We start from the raw sequence: 22908 nt of genomic DNA, 5'->3' as shown, positions 1-22908 counted from the left end.
AAGCAGCTCACGACATCCGGCTTAGAATTTGATCAAGTAGTTCCTGTGATATAGAATTTCACCAAAAGGTGGACGGTGCCACGACCATAGTCCAACTTTAATACCGACTCCTATGAAGCGCTACAGAAACATCTTGGCTGCGAAATTGAATGCGTGTGATGTATTTATTCAGTAAGTTAATAGTAGGTTAGCGAAAGTATAAAAAAAATTCTATTTTTTAAGGGTCGAAAACCACACCTTTTATGGGGTACTGTTAGCAAAGGTATGCAGAAAATAGCAAAGGGTTGTCTCAGAGCATCATTTAGCAGTTTTGTGCTTTTTTTCTTGCTAGCATCGTGAATGATATAAATTCGGGTTCCTATCATTGAATCCACAGTTATGAAACTTTCACTTTTCCGGATTTCATTAGTTTAGGCAAAAAACCTTGAAATTGAATTTGAAAATGTCTGTCAAATCCAATTCAGATTTACATTTACAAAATAAAACTTTCACAATTTTTAACCCGTCCGGTTTAGAAAATCCCTTTAAGTCGTCTCCAAAGGCCTGCACATATTTACATACATATATAAAAATATACGTGATTGATAGTTTATCAATGAATTACTACAAATTTATATATTTACATGCATAAATAGGCACGACTCCAGAGCCGGTATAGTCAAAAAGCTCTCAGCCCTCTATTTAATCAGCGCTTACCAAATTTCACGCTTATAGCAATACCGAAGTAACAGTTCTAACGTTCCACTATTACCTCAGCACGATAATTATAAACAGAAGAAAACCCGAAGCCAAGCGTATTCTCAGTGCATTTATAAATAATCAAGATTATATTATACTCGTAAAAGCTTAATAAAACAAAAGCTTCTTCCCACTTAAGGTCGTTCAGTTGCACGATCGATCAGCTTGTCAGATCCCGGAATTAGTAGCACTTTAGATGTGAGACCCACAGTAGCTAAATCATGTGGAGACAGGTTTCTAAAATTTTATTGTTGCTTTTGAGCGGCATTCTCATTGCTGCGCATAACGGGCCGGCATACGAATCTGGTAAAAACCAAATATACATACATACTCGTAAATATTTCGGTAAACAAACAAGAAATTAGAATTCGAATATTCTTCTTTTTTTGTTTTAGCGCCGGCAAGCTGTCTAAACCCAAATCATAAAGTCGGCCAGTGCATATCAATCTACGATTGCCGTTCGTTGGCTTTCGTCTTAAGAAAACAATTAACGGCACAATATAGTTTCGTACGTATGTCGCAATGTGATGGTGGCGCTTATGCAAGAGGAAAATTTCCCTTCGTTTGCTGTACGAACGATACGAAGTTTCTCGATCCCAATGCTGACCAAAAACAACGCATTATCTTTCCGGATACGAAAACAACGGAATTTCCGCATGGTGGACGTCAGAGTGTTGCCTTTATTACACCTCCACAGTGTGGTGCATTGACTATTTCGAATAAGATTTTTGGCGGCGAGGAAGCTGAGATAACAGAGTTCACCTGGATGGTTAAGTTGGAATATAAAAACGGTAAGTGTTGGTTGGGTATAATATATTTTCGAAAATGGTGCTAGTTGGGAGAAAGTGAAAATTGAAAAAGTATTTATGGTCAGGGTGAAGATAATAAAGTCGAGATAAGTTAGTTAGCTTTACATTTCTGATCTGTCGTAAGAATCTAAATTTAATTAGAACTTCCGTTTCCAGTGTGTATTTATTAGCATTAAAAACTTTCTTCGCAGTAATGTATTTAATCAGTGAAATACTGATAAATGTAAATATAACTATAATATGTATGGGAAATTTCAATTTGGCAAGTTCTTGGGAAAAGATAGTACCTCGGACAGTGGAGATGTCACGGGAGATAACAGCAATGCTTTTAAACAGGAATATACTAGTTCTTAATAATTTATAATTAACACGATAATATACATATATGATTCGAAAATAGGAGCATAAATTTGGAACAGTTTTTCCAGCATCTTCTTTCTTTGATTTCAGAAAGTGGCTTAATTCTATCTGAATGTGCCGGTTCCTTAATCAACGAGCGATACGTTCTAACAGCAGCCCACTGTGTGATCGGTCCTGTTGAGCAGAAAGTCGGAAAACTGTAAGTTGAAACTATTTTCCACTATTTCAAACATTCATATCTTCTTTTACAATCCACAAACCCCTTCTGTCATTCCAGCGTCTCCGTGTTTGTAGGAGATCAAGCGAGCGCATCTTCATACAGTTACAATCATTACGAGTATGCACCGTCCACTCAACGTTTTGGCATTCAATCCGTTAACGTGCACGAGCACTACGGTTTTGATCCGCACACAAATGTATATGAACATAACGATATAGCGTTGATTCGACTGAGCAGATCTGTGGAATTTAATAACTACATCCAGCCTGTTTGCTTGCCAGTACCAGCTCTACAAGATGAGCTAATAGAAGGAGCACATCTGATTGTTGCTGGTTGGGGTCATACGGGTTTATGTAAGTAGATTTTTGTAGCAGACGAAAATTATTGATGAGGAAGTTGTAGGGATAAAATTTCTAGATATAAGGAAGTCTGATGGTATCTTATATTTAAAATATTTAATTAATTAAAAAATAGTGGTAAAGCCTCTCGGGTGCAAAAGACTATTTAGAATGGAATATTAGATACCAAGTCTAAGGGCCATTTTCTCAATGTCTGATTGGCAGCCAGTTCAGTTAAGTTACTGTTCTCTTAATCAAGACTCCTTCTTTCGGTAAAGAATATTTTTGTAACCAAAACTTAATTGACAGATGGTTGCTAACCAAAGATTGAGAAAACGGCCCTAAAAGTACTAAAAAGTAAGTTACTCTCTCTCTCTTTCAATTTATCTCGCAATTTGCAGAGGTTTAAAGCAAAACTTATTATTTCAAAAACTAGCAGAGGCACATCATAAACTCCTCTGTATTGAAATTATATAGTCAATTGAAAGGATAGTCCTCCGCATATGAAGTATAGGGGAAAATTTTGACAGATTTATATGCTGGTTCACAATATATACCGGGTAATCCAAGTAGAGATACTTTTCTGAATAGCTTTTTTTGAAAAATTGGCGCAATTTGCAAGCATACAAAATTCAGCTTGATCAAGAAGGCCCACGACTTTCCCAAGCGACATCGCTTCGCTCTATGTGCTCCTGAAAAGCTCCATGAAGATCCGACGTTTTCGAGCCAAATTTTGTTCAACGACGAGGCCCATTTCTGGCTTAAGATGTATGTAAACAAAAAAAAAATTGTCGCTTTTGGGACGGAGAGCAACCTATGGAGATTCAAAAGCTGTCATTTTATCCAGAAAACCAGATAAGCACTTGAAGCTTCTGTAACAATACTTCAAAAAGCAGGGAACCTTGAAATGGATCAATATTTGAGTTCTCTTTTGTTAAATAAATGAAGAACTAGATACGAAGTTAAATGGGGAATGGGGTTACCAATTCTTAAACTGTGGGAAATGAACATAATGAGCAGGTTCATTATGAATTAGATTGGATCAAATAGTTTAATGCCTATTTTTAGACGTCTTATTATCCCCTTATCAACCCTTATATGGATTTGCGCGAGGTTGTTCCATTGCGATAACTCTCTAAGTTGAAACTAACAATTGTTCATTTACAACAACATTTGAAACATTTTCAATAATTCAAATAATTCTATTTTCTTATTTATTTAGCCCGTCATAGCAGAGTGAAGAAGAAAGTCCACTTGCCTCTATATTCAATGGAAAAATGTCGCCATGTTTTCGAGACGCAGACATCGCTATCTAATGAGCAACTCTGCGCTGGCGGTGTATTCTATGAAGACGCATGCACTGGCGATTCTGGCGGTCCACTTATGCGCCTCCACTCAGCCTCTTGGGTAATAGAAGGTGTTGTGTCATTTGGGCGCCAGAGCTGCGGTCAAGAGAATATTCCCGGAATTTATACGCGTGTACGAAGTTATATCGATTGGATCGCAGATCACATGGAACCTTGGTAGTACCATAATTTATGGTTATAATATCTAGTATTACTTAGCTAATATGCAAAAATATATAAATTTTAAAAAGTTTATAGGAATATAATACGAGTAAATATATAGTGTATGATTTGTTAAAGCCAAACTTTACTGTATACAAACGTTTGTATGTTATAAAAGAAAACGCTTAAGACATTTTAAAAGGAAACCTTATGGGATTTCAAAGCTTTACTTACAAAAATTTCTTCTCGAACAAAATATGAATTCCCCCATTAAAGCATATTATGGAATTCAGATTACTTTGGGACTGGATTAATATTAATGCAGAACAAAAAGAATAGATGATTTGTAAAAAAGATGATGTAACGTTGTTCGAAAGTTGTCAAGATTTTAGAGTCAAAAGTTTTTCCTTAGTATTAAACCGAAAATTTTTGTTTGAAAGGAACTTTTTTTGGTTCCCACAGAGAAGGTCTATGTAACCTGAGCATACTCTGTTTCTATGTCGTCCCCCTTAAAGTAATCCCTCTTGGCTCCATTTCTACTGTGTGAACGTTTTTTTTAATCCTCGAAACAGCCGTTAAAGTCAATTTTCGAATTGCATGCAATGCGCGTAGCGATTCACGTTTAATGTCTTCAAATGACTCAAGACGGCTTCCTCGGAGTGGTCGTTTGAGTTTACTGAATAGCCAGAAATCACACGAATTTTGGTTGAAAGTTTGGCGAAAAACTCACGAAGGAGCAATACAGCATGGGACGGTGCATTATCGTGGTACAAAAACCAAGAGTTGTTGGTCCTCAATTCTGGTCTCTTTATACGAATAATTTCACGCAAACGATGCATAACACTAAAATAGTATTTCTTGTTGACAGTTTGGCCGGTCGGAAGGGATTCGGAGTGCACCACACCTCGATAATCGAAGAAAACTGTCAACATAACCTTGATTTTTCACCTGCTTTGATGTGGTTATATAGGTTTCGGTTCACCTTTGCCACAATCTCGTTCCGGGTCCTAAGCATATATCCCAGACTCATCGCCAGTAGTAAGGCGTTGCATAACATCCTGGTAGTCGAATAGCATTCTTTCACAGTTTTTTCTTTCACTTTTTTTAGGTCCAAAGAATTTTTCAAATTGTTTTCACTAACCCTTTCGGTATTCCAATTAATCATCGATTTTCACCAATGACTTTATTTTATTGGCATATTGATCATCAGTTGATATTGCGGGCCATCCTGGACGTGGTTGGTCGTCAACGCGTTCTCCACCCTCTGAGAATAATTTCTACAAATCAAAATCACTTGTTAGCGACAAACAATTATGACTGAAGGCCTTCTGACACAAAATTGAATGGAACTTCTTTGTTGAATAATTTCAATGGGTGCTTCCACACCCATTCTCATTCATTCTAACCCTATTTGTAGAGTTTTGCATTCGGTTTCACTGACCTGCGACACGATGCATTGGCTTGGTAAAACAGCACTGAATTTTTGTTCAAAAGCGGACATTTTCAGCAATTTCGCCCTTTAAATGGTAAAATAACTCTGTGTAATAGTCGCTGTTGATGGACAGACACCATAACCTTTCCAGCCGACAGTTGCGTTTTTCACGTTTAGTAGCGAGTTCATCGTGTGCAGTCCGCTCGGATGATTGTCAATGGGACTTTGGAGCCTTGTTTCGTCTGTTGACACGTATCGTCGTAAAAACGCGGGTTTATTACGCTTGAACATCTCCTAACACTCCTCCGAATCATCAAATCATCGTTGACCTTGACTTCAACAGTATTTCTCCCTCCAAAATGCAATGCTTTATTAACACATAAAATTACTTTTGATCAATTTCTTGTAAACTAACACAAGTTGCTTCACCCAAAATGCTATAATCCAATTCATAAAGTAATGATCCGACAGCTAAAAAAATGGCACACACGGCTTTTGAAGGTATGGATTTAATTCCATCTGTCAATTAATCTGTTATGAGAAGATCTCATTAGATCGACTCAACATATTTTGGTTAAAGTTTTGAGTATGATACTAGACATGCTTGATTCGTACTAGAAGACTTAATCTTTTGAAAAAGCGATATTGAGTACGTATAGAGGTCGCAAAAGAGGTGCTTGGAAATATAACTGAGAGCACTATATTCATCATGTTGAAACTGTCACACAATCTAGGGAATGCTGCGCCAAAACCAAAAAAACGGAATTCGCTGAAGGCAAAGGTCATCCCAGCGCTTGAGCAAATTTTCTAAGAGGATTACCACATATTTAAAATCTTTCATGCAATGAAATATGCATCAAACTAAAGAAGTTTAACTAGCTAACTTAAGAAAAAATACGAGGGGCTGACAGGAGTTTAAAAAATATTTCAAAAAAGTAATAAAATGATTATATCAAACAAAACTTGTTTAAGAGTGAAAGATTACTAGTGGAAATTTTTGTATAAAGGAATAGCAATGATAACATACACGTTTGTTACTTTCTAAAAATCTTAATTCTGAAACTCATCAATAACAGTTATCTAACATCTCGTAACCCTTATGGTAATGAATGTTTACGATACACTTAGAATACTTACTTTTAGGTGTACTTTCCCTACTTTTAGCATTAGACATTAGTTTATATTTGCTTTGCATAATTTAATGTTACCGTCCAGTGACTTTATTATTTCAAAACTATTGGTTAATAATTTCGGTAAATCATTCAGTGTGTATAAGAAAAAAATGTTGTAATTTTAGTTCCTTCACGAAAACTACGCTTGCGGTTTAATGTCAACGGCTTCTGTTTGCAGAATTTAACAAAAGAGTTAACCACAACTACTATGCGGCATATTATATTAACTGTAAAATGTTAAATCAGTCGCTAGTCCACTTCAACACGAGTTCAATAACTTTTTCATTGAGACAATGTCAAATCAAACGCATGTCGCACTTGGAGAGTCATTAAACTGCAATAAAACTACTAAAAGCTTGCTGTTTAATACGCGCAGGGTGAAACGCGTAATTAGATACTGAATATGGTTAGAATGTGTGACTCATAGACTAACGGAAACGGTAATATTTGCAGGTATTTCCCTAGATTGGATGACAATCCAGAGCAACGCACCACAAGTGGCGTTGTTGTTGTTGTTTTCATGCTGAATGTAGAGCAATCAACAAATTAGCTCGATTTATTTTCAATCGATTACACTCAAATATTGTACATGTATGTGTATCACTTAAACACACTGGGAATGTACATGAAAGCTGCAAATTGCTTGGCGCGTTGCGATTCATTGAGCTTTACGTTAGAATGAAAGTGTTAATACAAAGACAATGAGAAGTCAGGCAACAACAAGTTTTTCAAGAAATTGTGTGCATAATTGAATATTTAACGTAAACAAAAATTGAATATTAATTGTGAATATTTTATGAATGTGAAGACGTTTGCTTTTATATTTGTAAGAAAAATAAAGTTTAAGAAATACGAAAAAAAAACGTATGGCTGCACCGAAGTTGTAATACCCTTCATAAATTTATTGATATGGCATAAAGATTTTGATCGGTTAGTTTCTATCACAGCTATATGATATTGTGGTTCGAATTGAACTATTTTTTCGGAGATAGGTTACCTTAGACAATAATCTATGCCAGTCAAACAAACAAGTTTTTCACACAAGAACTTGATTTTCAACGATCGGTTTGTATGACAGGTATATCATATAGTTATATAGTAACCGATATAGTAACCGATACCGACGGTTACGACAAATAAGTAGCTTCTTGAGGAAAAAAGGGCATATGCAAAATTGCAGATTGATATCTCAAGAACTGAGGGACTGATTCGCGCATATAAATACGAAAAGGCAGACGGACAGGCAGGATATAGCTAAATCGACTAATCTCGTTGTGCTGATCATTTATATTTTAGTACATAAAAATGATGCATACCTATACCGTATATAAATCCGCCGCTTCTTTTTGGTGTTACAAACTTCGTGGCGGTGCCGATCTTTCATATCGTATCTATGTATATATGAGGCGTTCGTCCAAAGCGCTGGTTGAGTTAGATATATGATTATGCCTAAGATTTTTCATTAGAACTTGCCGGGTAGAGATGAAAGCATGTACTTAACTTTATTTTATGACGAATTATTGCTATAATTTAACCGAGAAAACAATGGAAATTTTTCTAATTTGCCCAAATTACATGCTAGCTCTAATATAAGTGGTCCGTATTCTCCAAAACACCATTTTATAGGAAAACCACAACAAACTTGACTCTTTTCCCATATTTTCTAGTGGAGTGTGTAGTGGCTACTTATATACGAGGTAAGCTTGAATAGTCAAGAAGTGGCTCCTCATTTCGCAATGCTACTTCATTTTGTCCCAATATACTTTCTAAGAATTTATACAAGAGAGCGCACAATAGACCATAAGTCGCAGTGCAAAGACTGAATTATTTTCAAATTATACAAGATAATAAAACTGAATTGGTGTGGATCACTATGTGGCATCATAAAAATTATTTCATCAGTTTAAAAATCAGGACTAGAGCCGTGTTCGATTCGCCACTCATATGCTTGGTTGTTTGAGTTTAGATCTCAAGCTCAATTTAGTTAAGTACAATTCATTTCAAGAGTCTATATAAATGTAAAATATCATGTTATGATAGAAGGAAGATACGTCTCCAGTGCTTTAGACGTACGTACGCTCCGAGATCCTAGCAATGATTCGGCCCACTATTTTGTTGCAGCGAAGATATGCACTCACCTTTCTGCAAACAAACACAAGGAAGTTTCGACGTCGAGAAGCTGTAATCTCAACAGAACAGAGCCGAACGATTTTATACTCGACTTGCACTCCTATTCTCTGAGAGCACTCATCAGGAACTCGGCATAAAGGAACTGTGGGTCGGCATTTCAAGTTGCTTACGTACAGCTGCAAACGAAATCATTGGTGGTCGGAAAAGGCGAAATAACAGCTGATACGATGAGGAGTGCCGAGTCGCAGCGGAGAGAAAACATACTGCCTACTCACTGTTGTGAGTCCGAAGAGCTTGCTGGCCGATGTGACAAGCATTTTTGGTGAGATTTTAACGAAAATATTTAAAACGAATAAAAAAATTCGAAACAACAGTCCAAACGAGTTTCTATGTCGAAGTAACAACATTTCGCTTCAACACCCAGCCGCCATCGTGGTGATAAATACCAATATCCGTGCCATCTTTACTACTAACACGTGCTGTACAAAAATGCACTGACTTAAAGAACTGCCTTCGTATTCAGATTATATGCAAATGAGTGAATCTTTTTGGCTTAGCGCCACAAACCACAAATCAGGTGTGTGAGTAAGAGGTTTATTAGAATGAGTAGTGTCTTGTTTTTCAGGCGAAAAATTCCAAATTCTCAGCCGCGTGTAACAACGAGAGTAAAGTACCAAAAGCAAAAGACTTAAGTAACAAACGCGTTTTAAAGGTAGCACAGAAGCTTTAGTAGTAAAATTAAAAAAAAAAAAAAATGATGCGCATATGAGATTTGTGTTTATAGAAAGGTAATTTACATTAATAGACGCACTCACTCATAGTTTTGTAAGTTTGTATACAAATATAACACGTTGGGGGAACATCTTCAACTAATTATCAGCTGTTGGCGAGCAAACGAGTTTCAGCTAAGTTGCTGAGAACACGATGGCAAGTTGATGATGTTTGAGAAATAGAAAGAGCAAATAAAGAAATTTATATTTAAACAAAAAAGCAATAATAAAAACAAACAAAATTTGATTTAAATTACAATATTAAAAAAAATTTAATTGCAGCAAGTGAATCAGCAAAATAACTATGTATTCGATTTGTAGCACTTCCTGAACTCATTTAGTAACCTACATACATACGTCATTGCAGTTGGCACGCGAGCTAAAATTTAAATTTAATACATTGGCGTCATCGGCTTATCACCGCAACGGAAACGAATCTGCAACGTTTGCTTATCAGGCTTGCGACATTACGCCATAATTTCGCCTTTCTTCGTTAATCGGCACATTTCGCCGTAAACACCCAAGTTAAGCTCTTAAACTATTCTTACTCATAACCGCAATAGAACATGCATTAATAAAGAAGTGATTTACAAATCGCAGCAACAACTAACAGGCATGCATATACATACATACATATATACGTGCATATGTGTATTCAGTGTAGCACTGAACCTGTTGAAGGCTCGGTGCGTGTTAAAGCACTCAATTAAGACGCTCAGTCAACTCATTCATGAAAATCACTGTTTCGATTACCAGTTTGATTCTTTGCACATCTTATTGGCAGCGTCAAGCTATAAAAGTGGACCACTGATCCAGCTGAGATTTCAGTTGTGCTCCAATACTCTGCGCATAGACGTGTGCTGCAAATCGTCTCAAACAATAACTAACTTACGAAAGCGTGCGAATAACTGTCTTAGTGACTGTGAGTGTGAGTTGTAAAGCAAAAACTGAATGAGCAAAGTGTGTTTTGAAAAATTTGAAGCAGAAAAAAAAATCAAAAGTTAATTTGTGCAAAATTTTAAATAAACTTTTTAAACACCAAAAAATTACCAAAGCATAAATATTCTCATAATTGAAGCCTGAAAATGTTGCGTGTAGTTTTTATCACCGTTATAAGTGCGCTGTCCACCAACTTAGTATTTGGACAATACTTCGAAACACAGAGTAAGTATGAAGCAGTAAATTACTAATATTTGCACTAAAACCAAAAAAATCGAAAATTTTTTTTTTCGGCATTTTTGAGTTATTGTGAAATGAGGGTTTTAGCTTAATAAACGTCAATCAAAAATCAATTGTATTATCTCAAATATGTTTAGGGGCATAAAACAAGTTTTTACTCGAGTTCGAATCAATAAAAATTTCGTAGTTGTTTTTAAATTTTTTTTAATGAAAAACGACTTTTTTACAAAAAATATATAATATATGGGTGAGAAAACAAGTCAAGAGAGTATGCGAATTGAATTACAGTTATTTTTATGAGTATGAAAATAATATTTTTTGCATTAAATATGAATTAACGAGCTGGTTCTTGTTAAAAATCGTTCGTCATATTTATAAAGCTCTGGTATAATATCAATGCAAAATTTTTATTTTTTTATTTTTTTGAAAAATTTTTTAATTTTGAAAAATTTATAATATATTTTTATAATCTTTTCGCGAAATGATTTTTTAAGTTATGTATTTTTGAAAAAAAATTTAAATTTTTTGTCTAGAAATTTTATTAGGTTGGCATCCACGTTCAATTTATTTCTGCTTTAACTCTAGCCTTTAAACGCATTTAAAATTTTATTGTTTACATTTTCTTATACGTTTTCAAAAACACATATATAACGGGTGATTTTTTTGAGGTTAGGATTTTCATGCATTAGTATTTGACAGATCACGTGGGATTTCAGACATGGTGTCAAAGAGAAAGATGCTCAGTATGCTTTGACATTTCATCATGAATAGACTTACTAACGAGCAACGCTTGCAAATCATTGAATTTTATTACCAAAATCAGTGTTCGGTTCGAAATGTGAAAATCCGTTTTTTTATCGACAAATTTTGTTCAGCGATGAGGCTCATTTCTGGTTGAATGGCTACGTAAATAAGCAAAATTGCCGCATTTGGGGTGAAGAGCAACCAGAAGCCGTTCAAGAACTGCCCATGCATCCCGAAAAATGCACTGTTTGGTGTGGTTTGTACGCTGGTGGAATCATTGGACCGTATTTTTTCAAAGATGCTGTTGGACGCAACGTTACGGTGAATGGCGATCGCTATCGTTCGATGCTAACAAACTTTTTGTTGCCAAAAATGGAAGAACTGAACTTGGTTGACATGTGGTTTCAACAAGATGGCGCTACATGCCACACAGCTCGCGATTCTATGGCCATTTTGAGGGAAAACTTCGGACAACAATTCATCTCAAGAAATGGGCCCGTAAGTTGGCCACCAAGATCATGCGATTTAACGCCTTTAGACTATTTTTTGTGGGGCTACGTCAAGTCTAAAGTCTACAGAAATAAGCCAGCAACTATTCCAGCTTTGGAAGACAACATTTCCGAAGAAATTCGGGCTATTCCGGCCGAAATGCTCGAAAAAGTTGCCCAAAATTGGACTTTCCGAATGGACCACCTAAGACGCAGCCGCGGTCAACATTTAAATGAAATTATCTTCAAAAAGTAAATGTCATGAACCAATCTAACGTTTCAAATAAAGAACCGATGAGATTTTGCAAATTTTATGCGTTTTTTTTTAAAAAGACAGCTGAGAACCAGGGTTGCAAATTATTTAAATCTCCTCTATAAAATCAAAGCAAAAGGTTTTTTAACGAAATATTTTGGAAAAAATTCTAAATCACTTTTACAACTAAAACGCAAAATTTTTGAAGATTTAATTTATGAAAAAAAAAAAAAATATAAACCTCTGTTTAAAATATAAAATTTTTTTTCATTGAACATAATTTTTTTACGACATTAGCTAACTCTATTAAAAAAACTTTAAGCTTTTTTATTTATGAATCAGGTGCCAAAAAAATTACAAATTACATTAGCTAACTCTATTAAAAAAACTTTAAGCTTTTTTATTATTAAACCAGGTGGTAACGCCAAAAAAATTACAAAATTAAGACTGCATTAATTAGCGCGCAGCTTATAGCTATATTTAAAATTTTTGGCCTAAAATATTTAGAAATTTTGTTAAGGTGGCAACCACTATCAATTTAAAATTCAACACAAGTCTTTGTGCACATTTAAAATTTTATTTTTATGTATTGTCTTACTTATTTTCAAAAAAAATGTATATATGCATAATTAAAGTCAGCTGGGAATCAGGGTTGCAAATAATGTATTAGAAAAATAATTGAATTAATATTTAAAGTATTTTTTTTACAATCCAGAAGATCTTATTTCAAAACAATTGTCAAATTTCTTAACCTAAACACAGGATTTGAATTTTGAAAAAAGAAAAATTAAATTTTTAATCCCAAATACCGAATAGGCTAACAAACAATTTAATACTAAGTTTACATTTAAAAATGCCAAGTTTACATAAAAAAACGCCTTTAAATAACATGTTGTAACATTTTCAATGCTAATCTTCAATATTTTGTTACATATTCTCACGATTTATATTTTATCAAATTTTCATTTTCATTTTGGTATTGAAAAATTTAATTTTAATTCTAACTTTAATTACGATGACTTTTAATTTTTAATTACGATGACTTTCGGCTGATGTTCTTTTACATAGACTTTTGCCGCTCACATTTTGTTTTACTTAGTTCACTTTAACGAGCGTTTACTTTATAGTAATGCAAAATAGATTGGCAAATCATTGCAAGTGCCTCTTCCAAATATTTTTCTAATCATTCCTAATCAAAGATTAATTTCGCTTTTGCATAAATATTGCGCAAAATTAAATCAGTGCAGCACCGCTGTTAACTAACAAAGAATTTCATAATAATGAATAATGCAGAAAAGACGCTAATCAATATTCATTCAGCTGCAACCGCACCCACTTTTCAAATGAGATTTGGCCGCAGAAAATTAAAGTTAGTGGTAATTGCATAGTAAAATTATAAAAAATATATATTACTATATATTCATAGGTGGAGACCAGCAGCTCGATTAAACCGTCTTATGCAAATGCGTCATATTTGCATACCAGACCATACGCATATGTGTGTGTGTGTGTGTGTGTCCGGCATATCGGCTACGTCACGCAACAACGCAACCGTCATTCATGGCATAATCCATCTCAGCTCCTCAGGTGGATACAATGCCTCAAACAATAGGTGCTACATAGCGTGTAAGCGTTCTTTAAGTGCCGCCGCGACCAACAAAACAACATAACTATAGAATTATGGTTTTGTTTTGCGAATTTTTTTAATTGATACGCGGATAAACAAATGCATACACTCAAAAACCGCACACAGTTCCGCATCTTTTGTTCAGCATAAATACAAATTTATGAACATCATGCAAGTGTGTTTGTTTGTATGTATGAATATGCGGTGTTTTAGTTTGTCTGCTTGCGGTCGGTCTACGTGTGACCAGTCATACATACATACAAATATACGACGAACTAAAAATGTCTTTTCTACACAATAAATGCCAATTAAAAGCTAACATTGCCTTAACGTGTGCTTACATGTAATTACATACTAACATATGTACATACACATGCAAATATAGCATCTTTACCAAGTGCTACAATTGGCCACACTTTAACGTGCGCCTCTTCATGGGCTTCCGTCTGTAGATAAATATGTGTGGCATATTGGTTTATTAAGCGTTCGGCTTATGCTGGAGGTCATTTGGGTATATTAACGGTGTGAATCAGTGAAGAGTTCAAAAAAATATAAGCAACACGTTGTGCATGTTGTGGATGCTAAGCGAAATGTTGCTAGATAATTACAAATATTTATTGAAAAATATAATTTTTTGTAAAATTCTCAAACAAGACTTTACAAAAGAGACATTTGTAAACGAGTATGTAAAGGGTATTGGTGTTTCTGTGCAGCCGAAGTTAAGGTTTTTTCTTGTGTTTCAATAATTTTCAAACAAGATTTTTTATTTCAAAGCAAAAAATTTTTACGTTTCATTGCAAACTATCAATAAAATTTTGGATTATAAACAAGATATTCAATTTCTAATTAAAGTTTTGGACAATTGGTTTGGTTAGTTGGAAAAAACGGTTTGTATGATTTAAACGTAGTGATTGTGGCTTGAATGCCGAAGTACGAAAAAAACTTTGAAGATGGGCAACTGAAAACACTACTCGAAAAATTGTTGCCAAACATAAGAAGAGCTGACAGAAGCTTTGAGAGTCACTCAGACAGCCTTTTCAAAACGTGTAATAACAAGAAAATTGGATGTCCTATGAGTTGAGGCCAAGAGACGTGGAAATATAATACTACTTAGCATGTCAAAAATGCTGCTCGAACGCTAACAGAAGAAGTCGCTTTCCAGCAGATTATTAACAGTAATGAAACATCGAGCTATTGCTGAAAAATTTGCGACTAGATACGAATCTATAAATTTCCATCACGTTAACGTTCGGCATCATGTTGTAAGATCGATTGAAAACTATTCGGAAAACATAGTTTTGCATACCGCCTTATGGTTCAGATTTTGCTCTATTTGACTAACATTTGCTTTATTCGATTAGGGACGGCTTCACTGGATCAGAACAGGCTATTAAAAATTAGCTTAATTCATTCATGACCGCCGAGCCGTGATAGTTGTTCCGGAATGGAATTCACATAATACCAGAGAGATAGGATAGATACTACTACTACTTTCAAATTAAAAAAACAAACGTAATCTTCAATCAAAATAAACATTTTTTGACAAAACGGCGGTTTCTAAATCGTTTTTTATATACAAAATATATTTAAGAAGCTCTTGTTAAAATTTGAGACTAATCGGTTTAGCCGTTTTCGAGTAATGTCGGTCACCACTTTGGGAAAAACGCGTTTAAAGTTTGGCCTTGTACCTCCAAACACTCTGAAACGCTTTTCCAAATTTGTGTGTAACTTCGAAAATATTCACCGGAACAATATGAAATTATCTGTGTGCATTCTTAAATATACGTACATATGTACATTAAGAAAAATGTAAAAAAAAAACGTTTTTTTGGAAATTAACTGTATATAACACCGTAAGTTTCTACGAAGCTTAGCCATAAGCAAACGTCAGAGACCCTACAAAACAATATATGTAGGTATATAAATGATCACACCATTTTCGTCCGTCTGTCAGTATATACGCGAAATAATCCCTCAGTTTAGTGAGAGATTTTTTTAATGGCTTTTCTCACCAAGAAACTGCTCATTTGTAGAAACCACCGACATCGGACCACTTTAGTACTTTTAAAGCTTTTAAAGCTGTCAATCTTGTCTTTCTATGGAAATTTTTTTTTAAATACACAAATTTAAGTATTTTTATATGTTTTGAATTTGCATAAATTTCAATTCAAGTACTCCTTTTTGTGGCATATATAATTTAAAAAACGTTTATCGAAACAATGATCACTTTGACAAACCCCGAATTTGCTACGAAAATCCCCTCTCCTAAGAATATCCAAAATTAATTTGACAACCTGTTTGCTTTGTTAGAAAATTCTAAATATATTTGGACAACCTGTTACAAGAAATGTCATTTGCATCTGAAAGAAAAATTCGAAAAAACAAAAAATTTCTTTAAAAAGTGTGGGGAATCATTAAACACATTGACTTAATGAACAATCAATAATAATAATGGCGCTTATTATAAGAGATAGACGGACAAGTAAACATATACATATATATACATAGATTGACTAAATATAACTTTATGTTTTGTTGTAATTGTGTCAATAAAATAATCAAGAGCTGGTTGGCTAGCTAATTTATGCAAATTTCACGCACATGTCAAAGCTGTCGCCGTGAAAAGTAAAGAACCTTTCATTAGGCGCAGCGCTCGACCGCAAACGTTAATGAAAGCAAAAAAAAAACACAATAACTAATAAAGTGGCAATATTTGTAAACCGCAAAAATGTTCAATTAGACCAAATGCATTCACGATGAGACGACAAGCTAGCAGCAGCGCGCGAAGAAGGCGTGAATAAAAAATGAAAATTCAAAAAAGAATAAAAAAACAAAAAAAATAAAGCAAACAGAGGCCAAACCAAAATGAGTTGCAGAAAACAGTGAGTGACTATGGTCAAGGTGAATCCCCAGACACCATACCATGTTTATAACTGTATACACATATGCATAAATTATTAACGGCAACAAAGCCAACTAAACCGCTAGCGCTTATCTTTCTGCCTACATTTACGTATGCTCCTTGCCTGTTAACCACTCTTTTTTACGCTTTTTATTTATGTTTTTGTTTTTCTCTTTTCAGCGCGCCGCTGCTTCAATCCCAATCAACGCCCCGGCGCATGCGTCTCGATCTACGATTGCCAGACATTGTTGTCGGTGCTGCAACGCGGCTCCATCCAGCCGCTTGACACCGAATTTCTGCGCGCCTCCGAATGCACCGGCGGCTACGGCAATGCGCCGTATGTGTGCTGCACCGGCGATACCGGTTTCACGCGCAACACTTACGACGACGACGACGACTACAGCCGCCAGCCAAGCACGGTGCTATTTCCCGTCGGCTTCGGTGAGGGCCGACAACGGCAGAGGCAGCGCTTAAGCGAAGTAGCTGGCGGTGGGCGTGACTTTAACAGCATCGGCGGCAACGGTGGTAGCGGCAAGCAGCCGAGAGATCTGACAGCGGGTGCGCAATCATCTGCCGCGGCCGTGCTGCCGCGCTTGCCCACCTGTGGCGGCGTGACAATATCGAATAAGATCTATGGCGGCTCGGATGCGGATCTCTATGAGTTTCCATGGATGGTGCTGCTCGAGTACAATCGACGTGAGTGACGAATTGCTTACTTTTACTTATGTAGATTTATTGATTTTGTGATGTGTAAGAGTTTGAGTTGACAGCCAATGCTGGAATGCGCAAACCTATTTGCATGCTTGTATATTTACATTTAGTTATATAATATTATATTAGAATTGTAAATTTTTCAATCTATTGTAATTATAGGTTCCGGTGGCTTGTCAACCAGCTGTGCAGGTTCGCTCATAAATAACCGCTATGTGCTGACGGCGGCGCATTGCGTGAAAGGTGCCATTGAGAAGCAAATCGGACAGCTGTAAGTGACATTTTGTGTATTTGACTAACGACATTTGCGGATTTCATTCGAAGAATTCTAAAAAAAAAAAAAATTGAAAGCTTAAGTTTGCCTTACTAACATTTTTTTTCATTATCGCGCTATATTCATAAATGTTCTAAATTTAAAGTTGCGGATGCCATTTAGTCACGCTTTGAAAGTCGCTAATTACGGCCAGATGTCGAAAACCGCAGAACATTTAAGATTTATTAAGAATAAATGGTGAACTGATGTCTCAAATTCTCGAAGTTAAGCAAAAACTGTATGACTATATATATGGTATTTCCGGTATGAGAAAGTTGACTTGATTAACTAAGTACTAAGTAATGAAAAGCAAGAAAGGACGTTGATTGCACTGACTCTATAATACCCTTCTTCTTCTTCTTTATTGGCATAGACACCGCTTACCCGGTTATAGCCAAATTTACAACAGCGCGCCAGTCGTTCTTTCTTTTCGCCAATTGGAGATTAAAAATGTAGCCAAGTCCTTCTCGACCTGGTCGTTTCAACGGAGTAGAGGTCTTTCTCTGCTTCCCTCGGTGGGTACAGCGTCGATTACTCTCAGAGCTGGAGTATTTTCATCCATTCGGACGACATGACCTATCCTAATTTCATAATGCCAAGGCCATTGACATTCCCGTCCTTATTGGCAAAAATGATTTAATGAAGTTTTCACCAGTAAAATCATTCGATATGGACAGAAAGTGGTAGCGATCACTTATTGAGACTATAAGGTGAACATCTCAACCAAGATTCCGGAGCTTCTAGTCGGTCACTTTCGATCTCGCTGGTCAGATATTGTCCTGATGGATGCCGGATTCCTCTCCAACTCTCTGGCCACTTCTGTGTGATTGCTTTATTCAGATCCTCCAACTGCAGATAGTCAAGATCCGTATTAAGAACATGACCGTAGGAGAGCGGCTCTTTTTATTCCAAAGAAATTCCAGAAACAAACATACCAGAATCTTTCAGACTATCAATTCTGGCTGAGCCTAAGTTTGCGCCGGTTCACCACTATTTCATTCGCTTGAGATTGTCTTAGGTGATCCAACCAATCCTGGCTGAGCCCAAGCTCTTAGTAGATTATTCCCAAGCAATTCCACCTCCAAACATAGCAAAACCATCCCGACCATCAATCGTTGCTGAGACCAAGTTTGCGCCGGCTCACCACAATTAAACCATGATTGCATTCGTTTGACATTATCTTAGGTGACCCACTGTTCATCACCAGTTACCATCCATTTTAGAAATGGATCGACTTTGTCGCTCTAAGCCAGTCGATTGAGGTTTAGAAGTGAAGATTAGTCAAAAAAAATTTCCTTACAGATCGATATATCTAAAGACGAATTTAACTATTTCATTTATATATTGATAATTACAAGTAAACACTAATTCATCTCATACATTCTTAACCTTCGAAAATTCATTTTCACTCACGAAAATAATATCATTACTTTTTTAGATAAAAAAAAAAAAACAAAAAATAAAAATAACTTTTATATAAATTCATAAAAAAAATATTATTAATATCATTATTTGCTCTTTCCGCAGTGTTGGCGTTCGCTTAGGCGAATTTGACATCACGAAGCAAACCGATTGCAATGACTACTCTTGCGCTCCGGCGGCCATACGTGTCGGCATTGAAGGGACGATACCACACGGGCAATATCGTGATAATTCACCCAATAAGGAGAACGACATCGCACTGATTCGTCTCGATCAGGATATACGCTTCTCAGATTCCATACGTCCCATCTGCCTGCCATCGGCTGTGGCGCAAGAGCGCTCGGCACCCGCTAGCGGCACACTGTACACCGTCGCCGGTTGGGGTCGCACGCTGCGCAGCCCCAAAAGTGCTGTAAAACAGAAATTACAAGTGCCGCTTGTGGACTTGCCACAATGTCAGCGCAAGTATCGCGAACGCAAGGTGAATGTGGTCAGTTCTCAACTCTGTGCTGGTGGCCATTATGCCGAGGATAGTTGCGAGGGTGACTCTGGAGGCCCGCTGATGCGTTTCCGCAACGATGCTTGGGTGTTGGAGGGCATCGTGTCGTTTGGCTACAAGTGCGGTCTGAGCGGCTGGCCGGCCGTGCATACGCGTGTGGCGAACTATGACAACTGGATACGCAGCAATTTACGCAATTAATTTAATTTTTTCTTAATACACTTGTATTTATATATATAAATTATGTAATTATTAGGTTATCTTAGCATTTAATAACATGAATTTAATTGTGATCTTGCCATTAGTTTCTCATTTTGTTTCGTGTCATATTCGCGTATTCGAAAAATTATACCCCACAATATATATTGTATTATATTTGTGGGGTTATTTATCGTAATTAAATTAGCCAAATGTAGAAAATAATTTATATTTTATAGTATAAGAATTTATAATGTAATGACGAAATAATTCTTTCGTGTTGTTAATAATTCAATAAAAAATTCTTAAATTAAAAATATTTCGAATTTGAAATTATTTATTGAAATGGCAATCTTCCGCAAAAACTATAACAATTTTGAATGGTTTGACTACTGTTATATCTCTGGCTTCCTATCGGACGCCAATGGAAAGGGTTCAGAGGCTCTCTGCTCGCTGCTCTTGAACTCTTACTAAGCCTGCCATCTATAGACCTCTTCGCTGAAAACTGCGCAGAAAAATCGGTGGGACGACTACTGGCTGCAAGAGAATTAACATAGAATGGGTAATGGCGGTTGGGTAAACACCAACTACATAATCCCACTTTTCAACTGGGAAAGAAGGTTCAAAGTAAACATAGAAAAAGATGGCTGGCATAAGAGATGTTAGTTACGCGCAACACTTTGATATCTATATGGATGGCTCGAAAACGGACGATGGAGTTTGTGCGGGACTATACTGTCCAAATTTAGGCATAAGACAACCTTTTAAGATTAGACCACTGCAGTATATTTCAAGCTGAGGCTTTGCTATTGCGAAAGCCGCAGAACTATCCTCTAATAAACCTGCAGGCCATTTCAGAGGCAACATCTGCGTAGACAGCCAAGCCGCAATCAAGGCAGTAACATCGTATAGATTGCCTGAAGTTGCCAGAAGCAAGCAACTCCCCGGCCACAAAGCCATCGAAGGTAATAATTGGACGAGATTGCTAAGAATCGTGTACGGCTAACATCCGAAAACGTGGTCAACCACGATCTCAACAGAAGCATGGTAAAGAATATCAAAACCCAATTGAACGAGCTACATATATACATAGGGCAATACTTCAAAAGTCATGTGCAAAACGCTAGATCGGAAGTACACAAAATTCCTATTGGCACTCAGTACATAGAAGAGACTGTAGGAATATGATGGGAATACTAACTGGTCACTGTCTGTTGGCGACACACGTCCGCAGAATGGGGCTGACAGAACGAGAAGACTGCAGAAAATGAGAAAATGTCTACAGCAGGGCACCAGGGAAATAATGATACACTGGAGGAGATATCGATAGTGAGGCCGTAGGGTTTGTTAAAATTCACGTCAAGTGCAGGCATCCTAAAAGACGAGTACTCTTCTTGGACTTGTCAATTAAACTCCAACTGGTCCAAACTGGTCTGGCTTATTGGCTTACCAGAGTAACTTAACCTATACACAAGATGGTTTTTTGCCCTTACAGTATCTATTTTAGGCCTTAATCCTGTGTGTATGTTACATTACCTACATTTAAGCCTATGACTCAGTAGTTTATGGTAGAGAAAAAAAAAAGATAAACTTCTTTTCCAGAAGAGTTACACCGAGTGAATGCACCGTGTCACAAGTCAGTGAAAACGACGGCAAAAATCCATCAATTGGGCTTATAATTTCTTCCTCAACCACTGTATTCTCCAGATCTGGCCCACCGACTATTTCCTGTTCACAGATCACAAAAGAAGGCTCGCTGGGATGAAAGTTTTGTCGAATGAAGATGTTATCGCCGAAAGCGAGGCATGTTTTGAAGCAAAGGACAAATCGTACCACAAAAATGGTATCGAAAAGTTAGAGGAGCGCTATAATCAGTCTATCGCCCTTAAAGGGAACTACATAAATTGCATAAAAAACGAATGTTGCCAAAAATAAATGCGTTTTACTATGATGGGGCGGGGACTTTTTAATTCATCTGTTAGGTCTTTCACTTTTCGAAATAAATAAACGCAAGTTAATTGTATAGGGGGTTTTTTAGACGTGTGGTTTTCAGTGAGATATTACTTTATTTGGCGTTGGTTTTTTTTTACACCTGTTATTTGACAAATATTTATATTGGTTTGCGATTTGGTAATGAACAGACTTACTCCGGAATACACTTAACTTAATGGAAAATTATAGTTGAATAGGTACGCTAGAAACAAAATTATCGCTTTTAAAGTGATGATAATCCAGAATCCGTTTTACATCCTTAAAAGATATATGCTCGCAAAACCACTGTTTGATGTGACATGTGGGAAGGGGACAGCACTGTGGGCGACCTTTGGTTCCAACAAAACGTCGCTACACACCATACATCCAACGAACCAATCAATATATTGAAGGAAACTTTTGGTATTCGCATTATCTCGCATGGTGAGCTTCTTCTTTACTGGCGTAGAAGCCGAGTATAGCCAAGTTAACAGCAGTGCGCTAGTCTTTCCAAGCGAAGACAGGTTCTTCTCCATCTGGTCTTCCAACGGAGTGGAGGTCTTCCTCTTTCACTTTTTCCCTCGGCGGGTATTGCGTCGAATATTTTCAGAGCTTAATTCGCTGAACTACAAGTATGTCAATGTCGTCGTATGTCTCATACAGCTCATCGTGCCATTATGCGATATTCGCCGGGACCAACGCGCAAAGAACCATACATCTTTCGCCGAACCTTTTTCTCGAAAACTCGTAACGCCGACTCGACCGGATCTCGTGGCAAAGGTGAGCCGAAGCCGAAGAAACCACGTCAAAGCAGTTCAAAAATCAATGACAATTTTCTTAGATTATCGAGATGAGGTGCACTCCGAGTTTCCGAGTGGCCAAACTGTCAACAAGGAAGACTATTTGTGTGCTATCCGTCGTTTGCGCGAGACTTTTCGTAAAAATAGGTCGGAATTATGAGCCGACAACTCTTGACTTTTGCACCATGATAATGCACCGTCGCATACTGCATTGATTCTTCGTGAGTTTTTCGAAAAATTTTCAGCCAATGTCGTGCCGCAATATTTGCATGATCTAGCTTCGGGTGACTTCTGGCTGTTCAGCAAAGTCAAACCGTTTTGAGT

The 22908-nt window shown here is 36.6% G+C and overlaps 1 protein-coding gene across 1 annotated transcript; it reads left to right on the top strand.

The window, feature by feature from the left end:
- Positions 1–727: 727 nt before the first annotated feature.
- Positions 728–20123, top strand: LOC105231773 (uncharacterized). The gene is made up of 10 exons (XM_049449728.1): positions 728–1044; positions 1134–1529; positions 1998–2106; positions 2185–2480; positions 3688–3988; positions 8204–8274; positions 10552–10641; positions 16851–17366; positions 17544–17652; positions 19222–20123. Exons 1-10 carry the CDS (start codon positions 960–962, stop codon positions 19814–19816), a joined length of 2568 nt encoding a protein of 855 aa, XP_049305685.1. The 5' UTR covers positions 728–959; the 3' UTR covers positions 19817–20123.
- Positions 20124–22908: the final 2785 nt, after the last annotated feature.

The sequence above is a fragment of the Bactrocera dorsalis genome, chromosome 2, assembly GCF_023373825.1.
Source record: "Bactrocera dorsalis isolate Fly_Bdor chromosome 2, ASM2337382v1, whole genome shotgun sequence".
Lineage (NCBI taxonomy): Eukaryota > Metazoa > Arthropoda > Insecta > Diptera > Tephritidae > Bactrocera > Bactrocera dorsalis.
This window is presented reverse-complemented; position numbering and strand designations above follow the sequence as displayed.

Bases quoted from the DNA above. Each gene is read 5' to 3' on its own strand.
- LOC105231773 (XM_049449728.1), top strand. From the start codon at position 960: ATGTGGAGACAGGTTTCTAAAATTTTATTGTTGCTTTTGAGCGGCATT. The intron at 1,045-1,133 runs GTAAAAACCAAA...TTTTTGTTTTAG, and splicing joins CGGGCCGGCATACGAATCTG to CGCCGGCAAGCTGTCTAAAC. The intron at 2,481-3,687 runs GTAAGTAGATTT...TTATTTATTTAG, and splicing joins TTGGGGTCATACGGGTTTAT to CCCGTCATAGCAGAGTGAAG.